General features: G+C 45.6%; 7 protein-coding genes across 7 annotated transcripts; 6 read left to right on the top strand and 1 right to left on the bottom strand.

Annotated features, from left to right (window-relative positions):
• Positions 1-8: 8 nt before the first annotated feature.
• On the top strand, positions 9-350 carry CLUP02_06386 (uncharacterized protein; the record flags this gene model as incomplete). The annotated part of the gene is made up of 1 exon (XM_049285386.1): positions 9-350. One exon carries the CDS (start codon positions 9-11, stop codon positions 348-350), a length of 342 nt encoding a protein of 113 aa, XP_049142529.1.
• A 734-nt stretch (positions 351-1,084) lies between these two features.
• Positions 1,085-2,895, top strand: CLUP02_06385 (oxysterol-binding family protein; the record flags this gene model as incomplete). Its single annotated transcript, XM_049285385.1, has 4 exons — positions 1,085-1,170; positions 1,410-1,656; positions 1,732-2,400; positions 2,470-2,895. 4 exons carry the CDS (start codon positions 1,085-1,087, stop codon positions 2,893-2,895), a joined length of 1,428 nt encoding a protein of 475 aa, XP_049142528.1.
• Positions 2,896-4,907: 2,012 nt separating this feature from the next.
• On the top strand, positions 4,908-5,861 carry CLUP02_06384 (uncharacterized protein; the record flags this gene model as incomplete). The annotated part of the gene is made up of 1 exon (XM_049285384.1): positions 4,908-5,861. One exon carries the CDS (start codon positions 4,908-4,910, stop codon positions 5,859-5,861), a length of 954 nt encoding a protein of 317 aa, XP_049142527.1.
• Positions 5,862-6,299: 438 nt separating this feature from the next.
• Positions 6,300-7,668, top strand: CLUP02_06383 (uncharacterized protein; the record flags this gene model as incomplete). The annotated part of the gene is made up of 2 exons (XM_049285383.1): positions 6,300-6,521; positions 6,598-7,668. The coding sequence occupies 2 exons, from the start codon at positions 6,300-6,302 to the stop codon at positions 7,666-7,668; spliced, it is 1,293 nt and encodes a 430-aa protein (XP_049142526.1).
• A 149-nt stretch (positions 7,669-7,817) lies between these two features.
• CLUP02_06382 (uncharacterized protein) lies at positions 7,818-9,254 on the bottom strand (the record flags this gene model as incomplete). The annotated part of the gene is made up of 6 exons (XM_049285382.1): positions 7,818-8,064; positions 8,187-8,296; positions 8,337-8,377; positions 8,645-8,682; positions 8,740-9,046; positions 9,131-9,254. The coding sequence occupies 6 exons, from the start codon at positions 9,252-9,254 to the stop codon at positions 7,818-7,820; spliced, it is 867 nt and encodes a 288-aa protein (XP_049142525.1).
• Positions 9,255-14,332: 5,078 nt separating this feature from the next.
• Positions 14,333-15,131, top strand: CLUP02_06381 (SCP-like extracellular protein; the record flags this gene model as incomplete). The annotated part of the gene is made up of 2 exons (XM_049285381.1): positions 14,333-15,048; positions 15,110-15,131. The coding sequence occupies 2 exons, from the start codon at positions 14,333-14,335 to the stop codon at positions 15,129-15,131; spliced, it is 738 nt and encodes a 245-aa protein (XP_049142524.1).
• An 897-nt stretch (positions 15,132-16,028) lies between these two features.
• On the top strand, positions 16,029-16,663 carry CLUP02_06380 (scytalone dehydratase; the record flags this gene model as incomplete). The annotated part of the gene is made up of 3 exons (XM_049285380.1): positions 16,029-16,059; positions 16,118-16,215; positions 16,274-16,663. The coding sequence occupies 3 exons, from the start codon at positions 16,029-16,031 to the stop codon at positions 16,661-16,663; spliced, it is 519 nt and encodes a 172-aa protein (XP_049142523.1).
• Positions 16,664-18,970: the final 2,307 nt, after the last annotated feature.

Here is an 18,970-nt window from a genome sequence, read left to right as displayed (position 1 = left end):
TGCCGTGCATGACATTTTTACGTACCATTCTGGAGCGTATGGTTTCGTCTTCGGTTCATCTCTCATTTCATCCTCTTTTTTATCCACCGCCATTTCCAAACTCTTTGTCTATTTACTTTTTTGTGTGCTGGGGGAGAAAGAAAGAGAGGGAAAACATCACCCCAAATCGAACGAACCTTCTTCTCTACTCCGTACCGCGATCTGGGTTGCGCCTTTTCCGTTTTTCTGGGTGCTCGTCTTGCCGGTTCGCCATCCATCTCCGATACGGCAACGTCCATAGTATTTCATATCCAGACTACCTCACCTCACGGCACCCGTTGTCGCCCTCCAACAGTGGATATTCCCAATAGGCCAGACGAGGTAAAGGGTCTGATTTCCTTCTGCGGGATCTCATCATCGCATAGCATACGTATCTGAACGCTGCGGCGCGCTGCGCACGAGTCGGACGACTGAAACGAAACGGACACGCGCGCTCACGCCTTTGGAACCACCTCGCCTACGGAATACCTAACCTGTCCAAACAAACGTACCCGCAATAACGGCCATCTCTCTCCTTCGACCCGGAGTCGAGCATCCAAAACCCAAACCTTACTCTGTCATCATCATCATCATTTCTAACACACACCTCTGGATCTCTACTGCAACCGCCGAACCTCGTGGGACTGCTACCTCACGTCGTTACGTACTGTGTAGTGTGGGTGTGCTTGTCTGTCACTGTTCGGTTTCTCTTTTTTGGCCGTTCCCATCTCGGCTTCGCAACCCCGCCAGCCGTTCTCGGCACCCCACCTTATCGCAGCCAAAGGCCGCTATTTTTCGCCTGGGCGATTTCTTGGTTCAACAGTACCTCTCACCCAGTACCTTGCCTTGCCTTACGCTGTACCTAGTAGGAGAGAAGCCAGGCCGCCAAGCAGCGAATCAACCCAAAGGCGGAAGAAAGGGAAGCGTCGTCATCGGTTCCTCAAACTCTCTCTCGCTACTCCGAAAACCCACCGACCGGCCGCGGGCTCGTTTGAACCTCTCGCCTACCCTCCACAACCAAACCAACCAACGAACCCCTCGTTCTACGGATCTCGAGACTGCAATCATGGCTGCTGCAGCTGCGCATGATACGCCTGAGGAGCCTCAGAGCGATGGCTCCAAGCTCAAGACCTTTATTGGTATCCTGAAGAAGTGAGTCTATCGTGATGGATGACGTCGTTTGGTGGTTTGGGCTTGCATGCGCAGTGCCTTTGGGAAGCAGGAGGCGAGTTTCTCTGCTTCGCGGGCGGGGATGCGTTGGCTGATGGGCGACGATCCTTGGAGGGGTAAACCTGCCATCGTCACCTCATCAGACCTGCAAAACTCCAAAACCAGACGGACGAGAATCATCAGGAAAGCGGAATTCGTGCTGACTGGCCTCCTTCTTTTAGGTTTATCGGTGTCGCCGACCTTGCTGCCGTCCGCTTCTCTCTGCCATCCCAACTCCTCGAGCCGACGCCGAACCTCGAGTACTGGAACTATCTCGATGCGCCCAACGCCTTCGTTGCCATCGGTACCGCGGACGAACCCCTCGACCGCATGCTCGAGGTCTGCCGGTTCTGGTTCACAAAAGATCTGAAGTACGTCAAGGGAAAGCCTTGCAAACCATACAACTCGTGTTTGGGAGAGTTCTTTAGGGTGAGTGCCGCCGGTCCTTTCTTTGCGCACTATGCGCCTATCATACTTTAGGACGCTAATGGAGGACGTGATTAGTGTAATTGGGAAACCGAAGATAATGCCCCCAAGATCAACACGACAGCCCTCGGCAGCGGCGCGGGTAGCAGCTCGTCAAGCTTCAAGTCGGCCAAGGCAGACAAGAACGCCTCGGCCGTCTCCTTATCCGTCCCGCAACACGGCAGCACGACACCCGACAGCAAGCCCCTCCGTATCTCATACCTGACCGAGCAGACCTCCCACCACCCGCCCGTAAGCGCATTCCACATCAGCTGTCCCGAGCGGGGCCTCTCTGCCCGCGGCTTCGACCAGATCACGGCAAAGTTCACGGGTACTAGTGTGCGCGTGTTGCCTGGCGAGCACAACCTCGGTATTTTCGTCACGCTCGAGAAGCGCGGCGGCGAGACATATCGCCTTACTCACCCCGCCGCGCATCTCGGTGGCATCCTCAGGGGAAGCTTGAGCGTCAGCGTCAGTGAGATGGCGTACATTACGTGCCCGCAGACCAAGCTTAAGACGATCCTGCACTACATTGAGGCTGGGTGGCTCGGCCGCTCTACGAACCGCGTCGAGGGCATCATCTTCAAGTACGACCCCGAGAACGACGACAAAGTCAACATCCAGGACGTCCCGGAGGCCGACATTGTCGCCCGTCTGAGCGGTCCGTGGCGCGAGAAGATTGAGTTTACCCTCGGCCCCAAGCCAGTGGTAAGTGATCCCTTCCCTGTCCTCCTTCATCCCCCTTCTGCCGCATGAATACTCACATGAACATGGCAGAACTCTCACCCCGCCGAAGCCCGCTACACAATCATCGATCTCGCACCCCTCAATGTAGCGCCCAAGGTGCTGCCCCCGAAGGAGAAGCAACTCGAGAACGAGTCCCTGACGATGTGGGGTGGCGTCACCGAAGCCATCCACGCAAAGCAGTTCTCCAAGGCGACGCAGGTCAAGGTCGAGCTCGAGGAGCGGCAGCGAGAGCTGGCGCGTGAGCGCGAGCGCACGGGCGAGGTCTTCAAGCCCGCCTTCTTCGAGCAGGTGACGGACACGGGTGGCAAGCCCGAGTTGACGGATAAGGGTAGAGAGGTGCTCGCGAGGGCGCAGAAGGGGGAGTGGGACATGAGCGATATCGTTGTTGTAGACGCTTCAGCTCCGGCTGCGGCTGCGGCTGCGGCTACGGCCCCTGCGGCTACGGAGAGCAAGTAAATGGTTCGATGTTATTGGCGGGAGAAAGAAATTAATTGGATTAGAAAGGCATACTGAGCACCTGGGAAAGCTGCGTCGGTCCCGTTCCTTGTTTTTTTCTTTCTTTCTTGGAACTCCTCTCTGCTTCTTCTCGTTTTCCGGATTATTTGGATCTGTTTGGCCCTACTGACCCTTTCCTGAGGGATGCATCGCTCGCTTTTTTTGCTTTTTGGAAGGGGTTTTCCTACTTTGGTTGTTTACCTGTTTCATGATCCCTCTCGCTTGAAGAATTCTCGCATTAACGATGAGGGGTTGGAGGTTTTTTTTGTGTTGCATGGTGTGCAGATGAGGAGAGGAGGAGGAGGAGGAGCAGGAGACTATTTTGCATTGCTCGCTCTTGGGTGTGGAACATTGCGACACATACATACATATGCATTCACACACAGAGAGAGACTCACATAAGCCTTTTTCTTGGAAGGCGGCGTTGGGATTTTTAGATTGTTTTTATGTTTTATTGGTTTAGTCTTTTTATAGTAATACATTTCATCAACACTTTATCTCGTGTGATTGTACTTGGGGCTTAGATGATCAACGTGGGGATACATATCATAGGCATATAGTAAGTACTCGGTGTCAGATTGTGAGAAAGTTGAGTTTGCTTGGCTTTTATAGTGATCTGAACAGGAGGGGCGAAAGCTAGGTTTCTGTGGAGCCTGCTGTCTCGTAACGAGACGACATTGCAAGGTAAACTCTGTCTCGATATTTCACTTGGAGGAGTGGGGAAGAAACACTTGACAATGCGATGTTGGGACGGCATTCGCTTTCGGATGGCGGAGCGAACGTGCTGCGGTTGCGTGCTGCCCGGCTCCGTGCGGTTCGGCCCCGCTTTCGGGAGGGGGAAATCGGGGATTTGTTGACGTCCGGTTTTTTTTCTCGGTGGCCGGGTTGGAGTTGGCTGTCACCTTTCTCGACTCACGGACCTCCTCATGTAGTGCTGTTTTATCGCGAGAATTGGGGATGTTACAGGGCAGGTATAATGCTATGGGCTGAGAGGACAGACATTCTCGGTGAATATGATGCGCGGGGTGCAGGTGTCGTTATGTACGGTTCACTGGGCTCATACTATTACCCTGGTCGACGTTGTCATGGCGCATGGAATGGGAAGGCTGAAGAGGCCGGGAAGGAATCATTCCATTCTACTCTGCGATGTTTGGTGGAGAGGATGATGTTTTGTATCCCGTTTACGATGAGACTGATCCCATCCACTCCTAGGTACCTTGAACTGACGAGTAGTCTGCCCCGGGTTTGGTAACTAGTTACACGAGATCTCAGAATTTGTTGTCTTTGAGCTGGACGGTATCGATGTCTGGTTAGAGCAAGAGACCAACTCCTTTGCCAGCACAAGGGCCTCCTCAGCCAGTGTCTCAAAAGCTTCAACGTCTAAATCCTTGCATCCGGTACGGCGACTGTGAGACGGCGCATTGGCATCAACAATGTCTTATTGAATATCATGGACAATGATCTAGAAGAAATGTCTTTGTCGGTTGATTAACGATTACTTTATCGACCTGATTCTTCAAAGCAGGGATAACAATCACTGGGTTTAGAGGGTCACAAAGACCAAGCTCACGGAACCGAGGTTGAAAGGGGCTTGAGGATGAAGTGATAGATAAATTCAGGATAGATTCCAACAACTGACAGACCACACATCTCTACAAGATCAACCGCTTCTCGTAGATAGCATCAATCAGTTTTCGTTTCACGTCCCATCCCTTAGTACCGGTTCTTGTTCGTCAAGACTAGCTTCCGACCTACTTCACTTTTGCATCAGTTTCATCTTCACCTTTGACTTAACCTACAGAACTCGATTTTTCTACCACAACTTCACATTCACTCTTCCAGCCTGCCTGTATTTTCTGTAGCACCAAACCCGAAGCAATCACAGCCACGTCTCTCTCTCTCTCCAGTCTACGTTTCACTCCTACTTTCTCTCACCAATAGCTATCAATCCCAACTAACTCCCCTCCCAAACCATGGCTGATCAATCCCAGAACAGCCAGACACCGGCCGCCACTAACGAATCAAGTGATTCAAGAGGCGTTGTTCCCCTCGAACTCTTTCTCGAAATCGCAGACCGCTACGTCGAATCCGCCTACGCCCAAGCCGCAGCCGAAGTCTCGACATGGCACGTCGAAGGCTGCCCAGACGCCATCGACTCAATCTACATCAGCGACAACCACGCCTACGACTACGCCTCCCAGACGAAGCGCTGGCGCCTCGTCAGCACCCTCGCCAACCTCCGCAGCAGACGCGTCTCCGACATCGTCGACAAGACGTTTTGCAAGTTCCCTCGGCACCACCACGTGCCCCGTCACCACCGCACCCCGGCAAACGCCACAGAATGGTCTACAACGGGGCAGAGGAGCAGCGGCATCGCCAACCCGCCCAGACACGCCTGGGTCCTCCCCGACATCGACGTCTTCGTCCTCGACTTCAGAGCCGCGGACCGGCATAACAACGCGGACGGCGAGAACCCGGAACCCCTCGAGACCGCGATCCTCCAAACTCCACAGGAAGCCGCGAGAGGACCGCTCCGCATGATCCGCAGCGTCGGCAGCAGCTTGAGAGACCTAACGACCGCTAGCGGAAAGCAGATCCGCGCGCTCGCGGCCTTGCCGGAGGTGAGGTGCGTGCAGGCGTGGTGCGCGATCCGGAGCCCCGTGCAGCCCGCCGGCGAGCCGCCGCACGACCACACGGCGGTTTTGCCTGTTGATCCGGCGATCTTGCCTGAGCTTGCTGCGGAGTTGGCACTGAGCGAGACGCGGCTTTTGCTGTTGTGGGAGCCGTTGTTTGATGCTGGTGTGGAGATCACGGTTCGGCCGAGGTATGCTTTGCGTGGGGAGATTGAGCTCGTTCGTACGGATGAGGGTCTGCGGATGAGGTTTCTTGAGGAGGAGTGTAGGTGCTATCGGATTGAGCTGGAATAAGGTGGTGGATGGAAGCGTGGGTTGTGAGTGTTGGCGTAAGTTCTTTGGAGTTGGTGGAAGTGTACCCTTTGACTCCAGGCTGGGTACTCTTTTATTTCAACTTGATGGTATACATGGTAGGTGGGAAGAACCGAGCGGGGGGGGCTAGTCTATGATATCTTTGATACCCCGATTTTGATACCCCGATTTGAATCAAGTCGCCTGCGAAAGTTCCTGCTTTGAAGGCGCCTTGGTATCTTTCCCAACCAATGCCTATCATTAAGCGATTCTACATGGATGAATACACGAGGTAGCGTTACTATACACTGCAAGATTGGAGAGTGTAAATGTGAACATGTCCCTATGGTTACATTGCCAGATAGATAACGTAGTTTAGACAGCGATTAGAGACCAAGTGTCCTCTGCATTACGATGTAGCTGCATCCCATCGTGCTCTAGATGGAGCTCACGGAAATCTCGGTCACAGCCGGTTGGGCCTATATCGAGTTATCAAGGTATGCGTTGAAGACCCTGCGTTCCGATGCTGGAGGTCATCAGGGTGTCTCAAATTATACATTCTACTCTGCTTGTTCCCGCTCGAAGCTCGAATTTTCTGTACTTAAAGAACTGCCGGATATACATGTCTTAGCCCAAACTAAGAGAAACCTGCTCAAGAAGGTTGTTGACGCCATGAGCTCTACGCATACATCGCTATGTAGAAGAATGAAAGAAGTCTTCCTATCTACCACCACTACAGCAGCTGACCTCGTCTCTCCCTCCATCCTATCGCAGTATTGACACCTTCGGTACAAGCAGTGCTGATCCTGGATATACGATGTCGACTAAATCCTATGCCACATTGCTCTTCGCTTTCGTCATCTTCTATGACAACCTTGAAAGACCAACACCAACCCGCAGCTTGAGTCCCCCTCCACAATTGGATACTATGCGCTGGTCCACCAAGCTTCACAATACCTTGGAACGCATTAAATTTGGTATCAGAGGCACCACTCTCCCCAGCGGCATGCTTCCGTACGAAATATGGCTCTTAATCGTCGATGCCGTGGTTGACGACTTGGAATCGACAGTCGAGCCATTAACATGGGTATTGACCGGATATGAGTCCGAAAAGGTGACCGATGAGAATCGCTGTCTCATGCTCGATCAAAGCAAACCCCCCTGGTCTCACAGAATCGAGCACTTCTTGATTGACGACGCCAGAAACTGGGAAAAGAGCAAAATCAAGCATCGACAAGATGCCATGGAAGTCCTGTATAACTTTACACTGGTCAACCGCAGAACTCGAGAAATCATCAACAGACGGCTACCACGATGCACCTTTCTCCATAGGAATTGGTTCGAGCGTGGTAGGCCACTGGAGAAGCCTTCGACCTCAATACGAATCGTCCCGAGCATCGATCAGTTTCCTTACTTTGTCAGACGTCCTGCTCCGCACTCTCACATGAAGTGTTACAGGGCTGTTTTCGGTCCTTGGGAATACCACGGCTGCGTGGAACCTTTCTCTCATGTTCAGACGGTATTGCTTTCGGCGATTCTGCTCAGGCCCGGCTGGGTTTACCATCTCAAACACCATTTCCAGTACTTGCAGAAAATGCCTAGTTTGAGGAGTGTAGAGTTCAGAGCCAAACGACCGTACAGGGAAGCGGACGAAACTACTTACTATACAGTAGAGGACAGTCTTCTCACTTTTCTGCCTGGGGATGAGAATTTGGACATGGACGAGATTATTTCGATGTGGAGGTCACTCAAAGACAGAGGGGTCAGGTTCACTGCGAGCCATTCCAAGGCTTTGGTCGAGTTTACCTGAAAAAAACACCTTTAGACGTTTCCACGAGGTCCCCTTCCCAGAATGCGAGCTGAAGTCGTCGAAAAAGAAAGGCTTTGGATATGACAATGACAGAACTCAGGTATTTATTCATGTGAAGAAGACATAGCCAGAAAGGTGTACAGCCCGTGCTAACAGCCAACGCAGTGTTTGTTTTTCCCTGAGTCTCGACACTCTGGGCGATAATTGGAGCTTTCTATGGGGTGTTCGGCGCTAGATAAGTCAGCTTGGCTAAGAATCCACAGGGACAGGCTGCACAATACTGAGGCGCAATTCCTCGAGTTGCTAATGATATTCGAAGCTGCCTTAGAAGTATGGCACTCGATAGGTTGTATATAGACGGCCTTCCAAGGATCGCAGCCGACGGGTTTCGACAAACTGGATCTCGGCCAACGACGTATGGCCTAGGTCAGACCCGGACATACGGATTACTCCGTAGGCAGAGAAAAGAAGACATCGGTCCAGTGAAATGATCTGTAGATTAATAAACCCATTGATACGAGATCTGGGCGAAGCGACTCGACTCAGCCGCACTTGATGGGTACCGCCGCCTTGCAAAATCACCGGGGATAGCGGCAGGTACCTGGGTTCCCTTCTCGCTCTCGCGCGGCTGATTCAGCGTTTACGCGTCTCCCCGCCACTTCGCTTACTGAACTCTGATATGAATGCAAGATTGTGATGTCCTGTGAGCCTGTGAGGTGAATGGCGGTGGAGTTATGCCTGACTCGCCGGGTCTATGAAGGCCCGAGGTTTGGGACAATCAGGAGCGGAACTATGTGTTGGCTTGAAAGCCGTAGAATTCTCATGAACATACGCAAGGACAAGAAAGAGCCTAAACTAAGACCTAAATCCATGCAAAGTGGTTCCCTTAGGATCAGTCAACAATCCTACTCGTACTACCTTAAAGGTGCCTAGGCAGGCGACGGTACTTTCTGCATTGGCCAATTGGTCGGTCAACCGGGTTCATCGGGGGAAAGCAGTCGAAGCGATGGGGGACTGTGCGGATTGCAACAGGAAATCGTGACAGAGAAATGGAGACTTGTCGAAGCGAACTTAGCGAAGAAGGCAGAGAGGGGCAAAGTGACACCTTGGCTCAACTCTGTACCGGCGGGATGTAACCGGGGCGAGTTCAACCATGTTGATTTCGCAATCTCGGAGGCCCACCTGGAAGATACCTTAGAGGGCGGCATATAGGCCCCCAACGGACATGGTGTAACTCGACTGAGAGATTTTCTGTCTAGCAAACTTATGCAACGCACAGAGTAGTTTGCGGTGCCGCGGTGCTTACCAGTCAACTCTAAACAGCTCATGACGAAAGTAATTGAGAGATTTGTCGAAGGTGGTCTGAGATGTACACGTGCTAGGAGAGACATCAGACGAACTAGTGTAGGGAAAGGTCTGGGCCAACATTTTTGCATGCCACGAACCACATCCATTTTCTCACAGTCACCAGTACCAAGACACCGGATCCAACGGCGCGGGAATGTGGGAACTCCCAGCCCCGGCCCGTGTAAGCTTTGGGTGCCCAGCTTGGCCAAGGTCAAGCCTCGGCGCCTGCCAAAGACCATCGATCGGGCGGGATTGGCTCGAACCAAAGGGGCGGGAGGAGAGGGAGGGAAGGGAAGCAAGGAGCTTAAAGCAAAAAAGAGGCTCAAGGCGCCTCGAACGTGTTCGATGATGATCAATGTGAGTCTATACTAGTTTAGTAGTGGCAAAGATCGATCGTTTGTGGTGCTTCTGGCAATGTTCCAGAGCGAAACGCCCCGACAAAGACTTTGTGTGTTGTTTTTACCCCTGAGTGAAGGTTTGCAGCCGAAGCTAGAGTTTGAAGTTGTTTAATGAGGGAACGAAAAAGCATTGTGCAATGTTTGATTGGCTATACCCCGCACCAGACTACCACTTGAGTTCTCGCCCAGGAGCTGGGCTTTGCCATCCATGACGCCTTTTTATCCCACTTGACGGGATGATCGAAGCATAATAAACAAGGGCGAGGATATTCTGCCAGCAGCTCCCGCTATTCTGCCACCAAGTGTGGCTACGGCAGGCCCTACCTCCGACCACAGAGCCTAGCTGCCCATACCTACCCACTTACCTACCTACCCACCCACTTACCTACCTACCTACCTACTTACCTACCTACCTACCTATAACCACTACTTCATTAACCTCGCCGTCGCTACTACCGTTAATTAAAGCTATTCTTAATATTAATGTACTATAAAAAGAGAATAATTACGAAATTAACGATCCTTTTATTTATTAATATACTATTAATTACGATAATTATAGTTATATAGAGTATAACTACTTATTTTATAATTAGCGCTTCTTTAACTTATTTAAAACTAAAGTAGTACTTAATAAGGCTACTTATAAAGTTAGTTTTATAATCCGAATTATTTAATATAAACCCTCTACTAAGGTACTAATTACTATTACTTATTACTATATTTATAGCTTACGTTACGATTAAAAATAATAATACTTTATAAAATTAACTTATTTAAATAAGTATTATAAATCCTCAACCTTGTTTATAAACTATTGCTAATAAATCGCTACTAGCTTTTTAAATAATAATTAGCTCTTTTATCTTATTATTAATAACTTTTATAACTACTATAACTACCTATTTAATAATACTAACGCTTTTAGGTATTATTATTATATATTACTCCGTAATAAAAAGGACTAAATTGTTAACTAATAAAATAAGGGTATTCGACTTATTCAAATCCTTTTAAACTTATAGTTAAAAAGTAGCGATTATAATAGTATTATCGCCCGTAATATACTTAATATATTAGCTACTTATTATTATAATAAAGTAAGTAGTAGGACCCTTATTAAGTAGTTATTTAACTAATTACGTAATTTAACAAAGTACTAGTACCGCTCTTAACGTAACGACGCGGGCTATATTATAAGCTTATTTATTATACTTACTACTATAATTTCCTTATTTTAATAATATCCGAATATTTTATTAATAAATTCTATATATAAAACTAACTAATTTAATATACCGTTATTTAATATTTATAAAGTAATTAATAATAGTTATACTTTTTAAGTCGCGAGCTACTTTTTATTTAGTAAAAAAAAAGCTAACTATAGTTAGGTTATTGACTAGTTATTAGTATTATTCTGGGCTTATAAAATTCCTTTTTTATAAGTTATGTATATAAATTATAAGATTACTCTACTTAATATCCTTAATAATAATACTTAATTTAAAATAATACTATACGTACTTTATTATTAATACGTTAATTTTAATATACTAGCCCGGACTTAGTATTATTTCGGCCCGGCTATAAGGAACGAGACTAATATAATTATATATAACCCTTATTTTTAATAATTCCTTACGGATTAAAGTAATCTCCTCCGTAACTAATTAATAATTATATATTACGACTAATTATTTAAATTTTAAACTACTAAGTACTTTATAATAATAGTTAATTATATTATTAATACTTAGCTTAAGCTATAATATAAAAAACTTATACTTACCTAAGTTAACTAAATTAAGTACTTCGGTTACTTAACTATATTAATTATTAAATCCTTATATACGAGTATTAAAATACGAGTTTATTATTATATAAGCGACTTTAAAACCGTATTTAATAAATTAGTTATTTTCTAAGTAAGTTAAGTAGTTATAATTAGTACTTACTAAACCCGTTACTAAGTTAAAGTATTAAGTATTACTATAAGATTATTTTAAAAAAAAAGTACGTCTATATATATATTATAATACTTTTAAATAACTTTTATAAGAACTTAGTACGCTAAGTAAATAGCTAAATTTAAGTTTGTTAAAAAAGCTATTAAAAAAGTATATATACTACTTAATTCGAACTATTTATAAGCTATTTTATTATTATATCCTCTAATAATATATTAAAAACGGTACTTTAACATTATTAAAAAAAATCTACTTATATTAGTTCTAGCGACGCTTAGAGCCTATTATTAATAATAATATTTTTATCCTCCTACTTAATCTCCTATAAGTCCGAAATAAGGGTTATTTATAGGGCTTTATAATAAGTATTATAATAATTATAATAAGTAAATTAAAAAAGCTAGTTATTAATTAAAGTACCTCTTTTAAATAAGAGCCCTTTATATTTAAGTATAAGGAAGTTATTAAATATATAAAAATAGTACTCGTACTAGCGCTACTATTATTAATGATACTTTTAGTACTAAGTAGGGCCACCTCTACTTAATAAAGCCTCGAGATTATATATAATTTTAATATATATAAGCCTAGTATAGAGATATAATAAAAGTACTAACGGGCTATTATTAATAAAATAATTAACGTAGTTAATAATAATATAATTAATCTTATAAGGGCTCCTCGGTTACTAACGCTTATAAAGTTATAATTTTAATTAATTAATAATTTTACGTAATTAGACGTACTATAGGATCTAGCTAACGAGGATTATATTTATAATATTAATCCTACGATAAAAAATAAAATAAATAGACTTATTAATAAGTACGAAGCTAAAGTAAAGTATAAGGCTAAAGTAAAAGAAGTTATTAAATTACGGGCTATAGGCTATATAACATAATTAATAATTAATTAAGTAGTTAATTAAGTAATTAATTAAGCTACTTCGTTAATTACGTTAAATTAAGCTAATTCGTTAATTATTATACTTTTTATTAAAATAATTTAATTAACTATAAATTAATTAACGGCCTTTAATTAGTCTAATCTATTTAAATACTAACTACGTAGAGCCCAGCTTACGTATATACCCGAGACCGGCGGTTATATAGCGGCCGTAGTTATACTTAGTAGCAGAATAGCGGGAGCTGCTGGCAGAATATCCTCGCCCATAAACAATGTCCGTTCGGCTGCAACTTCATTAATTAGACGAGAAGAGAGTGTCAGAGAAAGAAATGACAGGTGGGGTACTCCGACCTAGGCGAACACAACCAAATAGGGTTTATCATGCTCAGTACCTTACACTATGGATAGCTCCTCTTTCGCTTTCTTCTGTTCTGTTCCCCTCGGACACCGATAAATAGCAAATTGAATGGGCCTGTGAAGAAGATAATTAGAGAGTACCACGGTAAGGAAGACTCTCAGACTTGTCCATTGCAGAGAAAGGGTGAAATGTTGACAAAGAGATTGAGACACCGAGGGAGTCGAAGAGTCGAGAACTGGTCATCATCCCTGAGCTGAGTTGGTTCTGGACCGCTGCCTGGACCACACGCTCGGCCCCACATGGGGTCCCTTCCATTTACCGGCAGCAGCTAAATCCACTGATGTGACATAATCTGGTAGGGCTACGTCCCAGAGAAATCCTTGGAGATCCTGGTGTGGTGGTGTGAGACATGTCGACAGGGGCGAGTTTGTTGCTGCCCGGTCGAATTTAAACCACTCATCTGGGGTCGTTTCCAATGTCAGCGTATCCACCAATACAATGGGCACCGTTGTGTGATCCAACTTCCGCGCTTCCGCGGCTTCTGCAAAAGAAGGGGGGAGGAAACTTGGGAAACTGTTGGAACTTGGAAAGACTTTTTGACAATGTTGTTGGTGTGGGCAGGGTTGGAAAAAATACTACTAGTATTTAGTATTAGTCTAGTCTAGTACTAGTAAGTCTAGTATTAGTCCACCCTTGAAAATACTAGACTAGTATTAGTATACTAGTAGTATACTAATTAGTATAGAATATACTATTTATAGTAATTTTATTACTATTTTTAGAAATTTTAATATCAGTTATAGTTAATTCTAAAAAAATTCTAAAAAATATAATAAAAAATATTTCTATAGTAAATATAAGTAAGACTATTCAATTAAAAATATTTATAATTTAATTTTTATATTTTTAAAAAATTCAATAAAAAACCTAGTATTTTAAGAATATTCTATTTAAATAATAATATTTAAGCTTCTAAAGCTTTTTAAAAAGGAGATTTAATACTTTAATTTTAATATATATTAATATTTATAAATAATTATTATTTATAAATTTGTAAATAATTCTTTCTAATATATACTAATTAGTATACTAATACTAGTCTAGTATAGTATTAGTCCAGGCCGTACTAGACTAGCCTAGTATTAGTCCAGGCCATACTAGACTAGACTAGACTAATTTCCAACCCTGGGTGTGGGGGACGATTCAGCACACTAGATCCTAATCCCTTCCAACTTCTAGGCTCCCCCCCGAATCCCCCGGTCCTATCAGGATGCAAAGGAGATTCGATCATTCGTAAGTGCTCTCTCCAAAGGGCCGGGAGTGTGAGACACCACGTCTTCTAGTTTAATATCTCTGATGTGGAGGCTTGCATACGGGAGATCATCACTCGTCTCAAGTTGAATACCGCCAGCGGCAAAATATCCCGACATCAGCAGGACCGGGGGCAAACAACTCTAACTAAGTAAACAAGATGCAGAATATATAATATCCCAACTCTCGCGTTCCCTTCCTGTTGTTTCTCTTTTCCTCTTCACCCAAAATCGACCTTTTGCGTCTGTCACTCTTTTACACCCCAGCGGTACTCATCGACGCCTTGGCAGGTTCCATCCTCCGTTCACTCCTTCAAATCAACATCCAAGAATCCCGGTGATTTCCAAAAACCCCTTTTCAACCAAACCATCAAAATGCGTTTCTCCGCTGTCGCCGTTGCCGCTCTCGCCACCCAGGCCGCCGCCTGGAGAGGCCAAGGCCCCCCGTCCGGCTCCTACTGGGGCTGGGGTAACCCCGGCGTCGAGGCCAGCAAGGCCGCCGACGACTGCTCCGGCGCCGAGGTGACCTCCACCTCCACCATCACTCTCCCCGCCGCGACCGCCCCTCCCGCCGCCACCTCCGCTGCCCCGGTCGTGACCCCCTCCGCCGCCGCCCCCGTCGAGGAGGCCGTCAGCACCACCTCCTCCGCTGCCCCGGCCGCCACCACCGCTGCCTCCAGCGGCACCTCCGGCCTCACCTCGGACCAGCAGGCCGCCCTCGATGCCCACAACGCCGCCCGCTCCGACGTCGGCGTCCCGGCCCTCGAGTGGGATGCCACCCTCGCCGCCAACGCCCAGGAGTGGGCCACCCACCTTATCTCCGTCGGCTCCCTGACCCACTCCCAGGTCTCTGACCAGGGCGAGAACCTGTACATGCAGTCCAACACCGACAGCCCCTACATCAACGCCGCCAACGCCTGGATCGCCGAGAAGTCTTCCTACAACGGCGAGACCATCTCCGAGTCCAACTACATGGGCTTCGGTCACTACACTCAGATCGTCTGGAAGAGCACCACCAAGGTCGGTCTGGCTGTTGCCACCAACTCCCAGGGCACCTACGTCGTCGCCCGCTACTCGCCCCCTGGCAACTAGTAAGTTTGAGTCTTGAATGGAAATACAAGCATATGAACAGGCGACTAACAAGAGAAACAGCATCGGCGAGAAGCCCTACTAAATGTCGACAAGGACGCCGCCATTGGACGGAATTTGAAAAATGGCAAACGGGATCACGCAGCGACAACAAGGCAGGGCACCTGTTCCGGTAGCTACGTTGGCTGGGCCGAACACAACCAAAAACTCTTTTCTTTCCATTCTTGGACATTTTTTGTGTACTTGGGGTTGAGATATTTTCCCACGACTTGATGTCGGATCCATTCCAGGTCTAGGCCGATCGAGAAACGAGGAAAAGGGGGTAGATCCTGGGTCTCTTTTACAAAACCAACCGCCCTTTGGCGAATTTCTTGCATGACTATAACGAGACATAGCGTAAATGCCTCACGATGCAGCTTCAATTTCCCGCAGTGATGTGATGTGATTCCCCGATTGCACTTGGTTGTGTACATTTTGGAGTGGTGTTGTATCATGAAGTGAGGCTCAGGAACTTCTCATTATGGCCTTTACCGAGCTGCTGAGCGTTTTTTATACTGGATACTATTCGACATTTGGAACGAGTCGGCTTGGCATACAAAAGCCTTGTGCGAATGCCGTGTTTACATAGCCGTCCGTTAAAGTTCTCCGGGAAGTGGAGGAACGGCAAGTGGACGGGTTACACCCACGGTCCCCCGCTCTCTGGAATAGTAACAATAAATTCTATGGGCGGAGTGTCTACTTTACCTACCCGCTAAGATTGAATCGTGGAGAAAGCAGAATCCGGGGTAACTTAAGAGAGCTTGTTGTCCTTTACTTAAGGGCTAGGGATACCTCTATTAACGGTGGTTTCCGTTCAGGTTCTCCAGCAGAGTTTCGCTGCACGAGCTGTTCCTTCTCATTTGACTTCCCTCGCGAATTACACAAATCGGGCGATAGTCTAAATCTACCTTAATCGATCATTAGACGCTATAATCAAGATAAAATGGCATCTTCTGCTAACATTACTTTCGACGGTAAATCATCTCACGAGGTTTCCATCGCTCATGATGTGATACTAAAGAAGTATTCTAGACTACCTCGGGTTGAATGCATGCCTCTACGAGTGGGCAGACAGCTACGACACAAAAGACTGGAATCGCCTTCGCAAGTGCATCGCCCCTACCCTCCGCGTAAGCTCACGATCCTCCCTCCAACGACACGCAATCTAACACAACACTCACATTGAAGATCGATTACCCCTTCCTCAACAAGATCTGGGAAGCCATGCCCGCAGAAGACTACGTAGCCATGATGAGTAGCAAACCCATGCTTGGCAACCCCCTGCTCAAGACGCAACATCTCGTTGGCGCCAGCCGCTGGGAAAAGATCTCGGAGACCGAGGTTGTGGGCTATCACCAGCTCCGTGTGCCGCATCAAAAGTACACTGACGAGACTTTTAAGCAAGTCGCCGTCAAAGGTCATGGGCATAGCAGCAATAAGCATTGGTACAAAAAGGTTGACGGCGTGTGGAAGTTTGCGGGGTTGAGTCCCAAGATGCTCCTGACCGAGTATGATTTTGCGGCTGTGGCTGCCGAAGGTCGTGACTCGCTTTTGGCTGGGATAGTGAAGGATGTATGATGGATGATGGCGGCGCCAAGTCTTTGGAGTACTTAGATGATTAGTTGGTTGGAACTATACCGAATTTTGGAAGGTTTCATCATGCCTGCCTTTGCATCTGCAGCTTGAGATTAGACCTGATGGTCAATGAACCATTTGAGGAATCATAGGACTTCGCCTCCGTCGATGCTGCTGAAATCCAAGTTGATACTGGCCTAATAATGCTCGGCCTTTTCATCGAGTCCAAGGCGACTATCCTCCCTCAGTGTTGTTCAATGACTGCTCATATGCGAGCCATACCGGAGCATCCTCTCTCAGATTCACGCGCATAGAGTGCGGGCCTTTGCACCTTACGTTGGTTCCGAGATGCTCTCCTCTTAGCAGATTTGACGCAGCGTTAATGCTCATTCAACTACTAGTATCAGTCCGTGTACGTAGGAAGCCGCGTAAGACATCGAGATGTTGTAGGCATGCGGTTGCGGCTATTTCCGTGTCGATCAAGGTGATCTTATCCATGATCTGCACCGGGCGAAATACAGAAAGCACTACTTGCTAAAGCAGCGATGCCACCTTCTAGAAACATCCGCTAGCAAACTCATTGAACGAGCTCAGACCATTGAGCGACGAAGACTGCCTGCAGGTAGGTGGTCAATCTGCGAGCAGAAAAAACCTACTCTTGAACTCCACGTTTCCACTCACGAAGTTAGTCGCGCCAACGCTATTCACCTAACCGACCTTGCACTACATTATGCCGATCCTGGCATCCGTTTGCAGCACTTAACGCACAGGAAGCGCTTTGAATCGACAATGATGAGGTCGGCTGCCGCCAGCACGGCCCTGCAAACCTTACTTAAATGCCGTATCGCCGTTGAATGACTCGAGGAAGCCTGCCGCCTGGCGATATGCCCAGGCACCGCCATTTCCGGTGAGAAGAGATGGCTTCAACGTGGTACTACACGTGTGAGTCGCCTGTCACCGTTATCGTGCTACGTGACTAGTGCCAGTTGGTCTCAGTCGCCCAACCACACATCATGCATCTCGTCGAGTCTACAGAGCGAAGTCATATCCGAGACAGCGAACAACATTTTAAAAGGCCATTGAGCAAGGTTTCATCAAAATTAATCACTGTCGGATTAGAAGTCCAATTCGACCGCGGCATACAGCCGACTACGCAGGGGCCAATTAGGGGCCCTATTTACGATTATCGTAGCTAGCCTAACCTACGGTTAGAACCTCCTTTTTATACTTACTACGTAGATATTTATATAGTTTAATTAATCTCTTTATTAATTACGGTTCGAACTAACTACCCTATAATAGGGATATTAATACTAATTAGTAATTAAATTTTATTATTATAAATTAGTAAAGTATCTTACTATATAAAAAAGATAATTTCTTAATACTATACGGGATAAGAGATTCGTACTAATTAACCTTACGGAAGTAGATAAAAAAAGAAGTAATTCTTAAATATTATATAGAATTAAGTAATCGTAGCCCTTTATTATTTACGAGAGGTCGACGTTTATTACGTTAAACTACGTTAATTAATAGAACTATTTAAATAATTAGCCTTTTACTATTACCCCGAGTAGCTTTTTTACTAAATAACTTTTCTATAGCCAGCCCGCGATTAAAAATTAACTAGTTAAATTAGTAAAAAGAAATACCTACGTAACGACTACTTACTTAATTAATTAATATAATAAACGAGCTTAATAATATAATATAAAAAAAGAACTACGTAATTAAAAAAAGGGATTTTTAAATATAAATATTCTTATTTAGTAATAAAAGTAACCTTATAGGAGTTATTAAGCTAAAAGATCTATAGTATATAAAAAAGTTTATTATTATAAAGATCTTATAAGTACGACCTTAAGCCCGTAATTTAAATAACCTCTTTATAGCTCCCTTAACTACCCCCTAGGTATTACTTAGGAATATAGTATAAAGGACGGTTTAATAAGGGAAGAGGGGATTTAGAGGTCTTAATAGTATTAAGTTAAGAATATTATAGATCTCGGAAATTAACTTAGGAAAAAGGTAGCTATTTTAAAATAGTCCTACGACCTCCCGCTAGAGTTATTATTAACCTAAGAAAAGGCTAAAAAAACGAGGATCTAAGAGGAAAAGAAAAGAATCCTCTAAAGGGCTACTTAAAAACTTCTTTTTATACTAGCTCCCGGCGCGAGATTATTAATTTTAAAAAATTAACTAAGTAATAAAAGGGATCGTTAGTAAGCGATAATTACTTAACCGTAATTAAGCTATAAAAAAGACTACTTAAAAGATATAAAATAGGGTACCGAGAGGCTATAAAAA

The sequence above is a fragment of the Colletotrichum lupini genome, chromosome 3, assembly GCF_023278565.1.
Source record: "Colletotrichum lupini chromosome 3, complete sequence".
Taxonomy (NCBI): domain Eukaryota; kingdom Fungi; phylum Ascomycota; class Sordariomycetes; order Glomerellales; family Glomerellaceae; genus Colletotrichum; species Colletotrichum lupini.
Note: the sequence above shows the minus strand (reverse complement) of the source record. Positions and strands in the feature narration are given on the sequence as shown.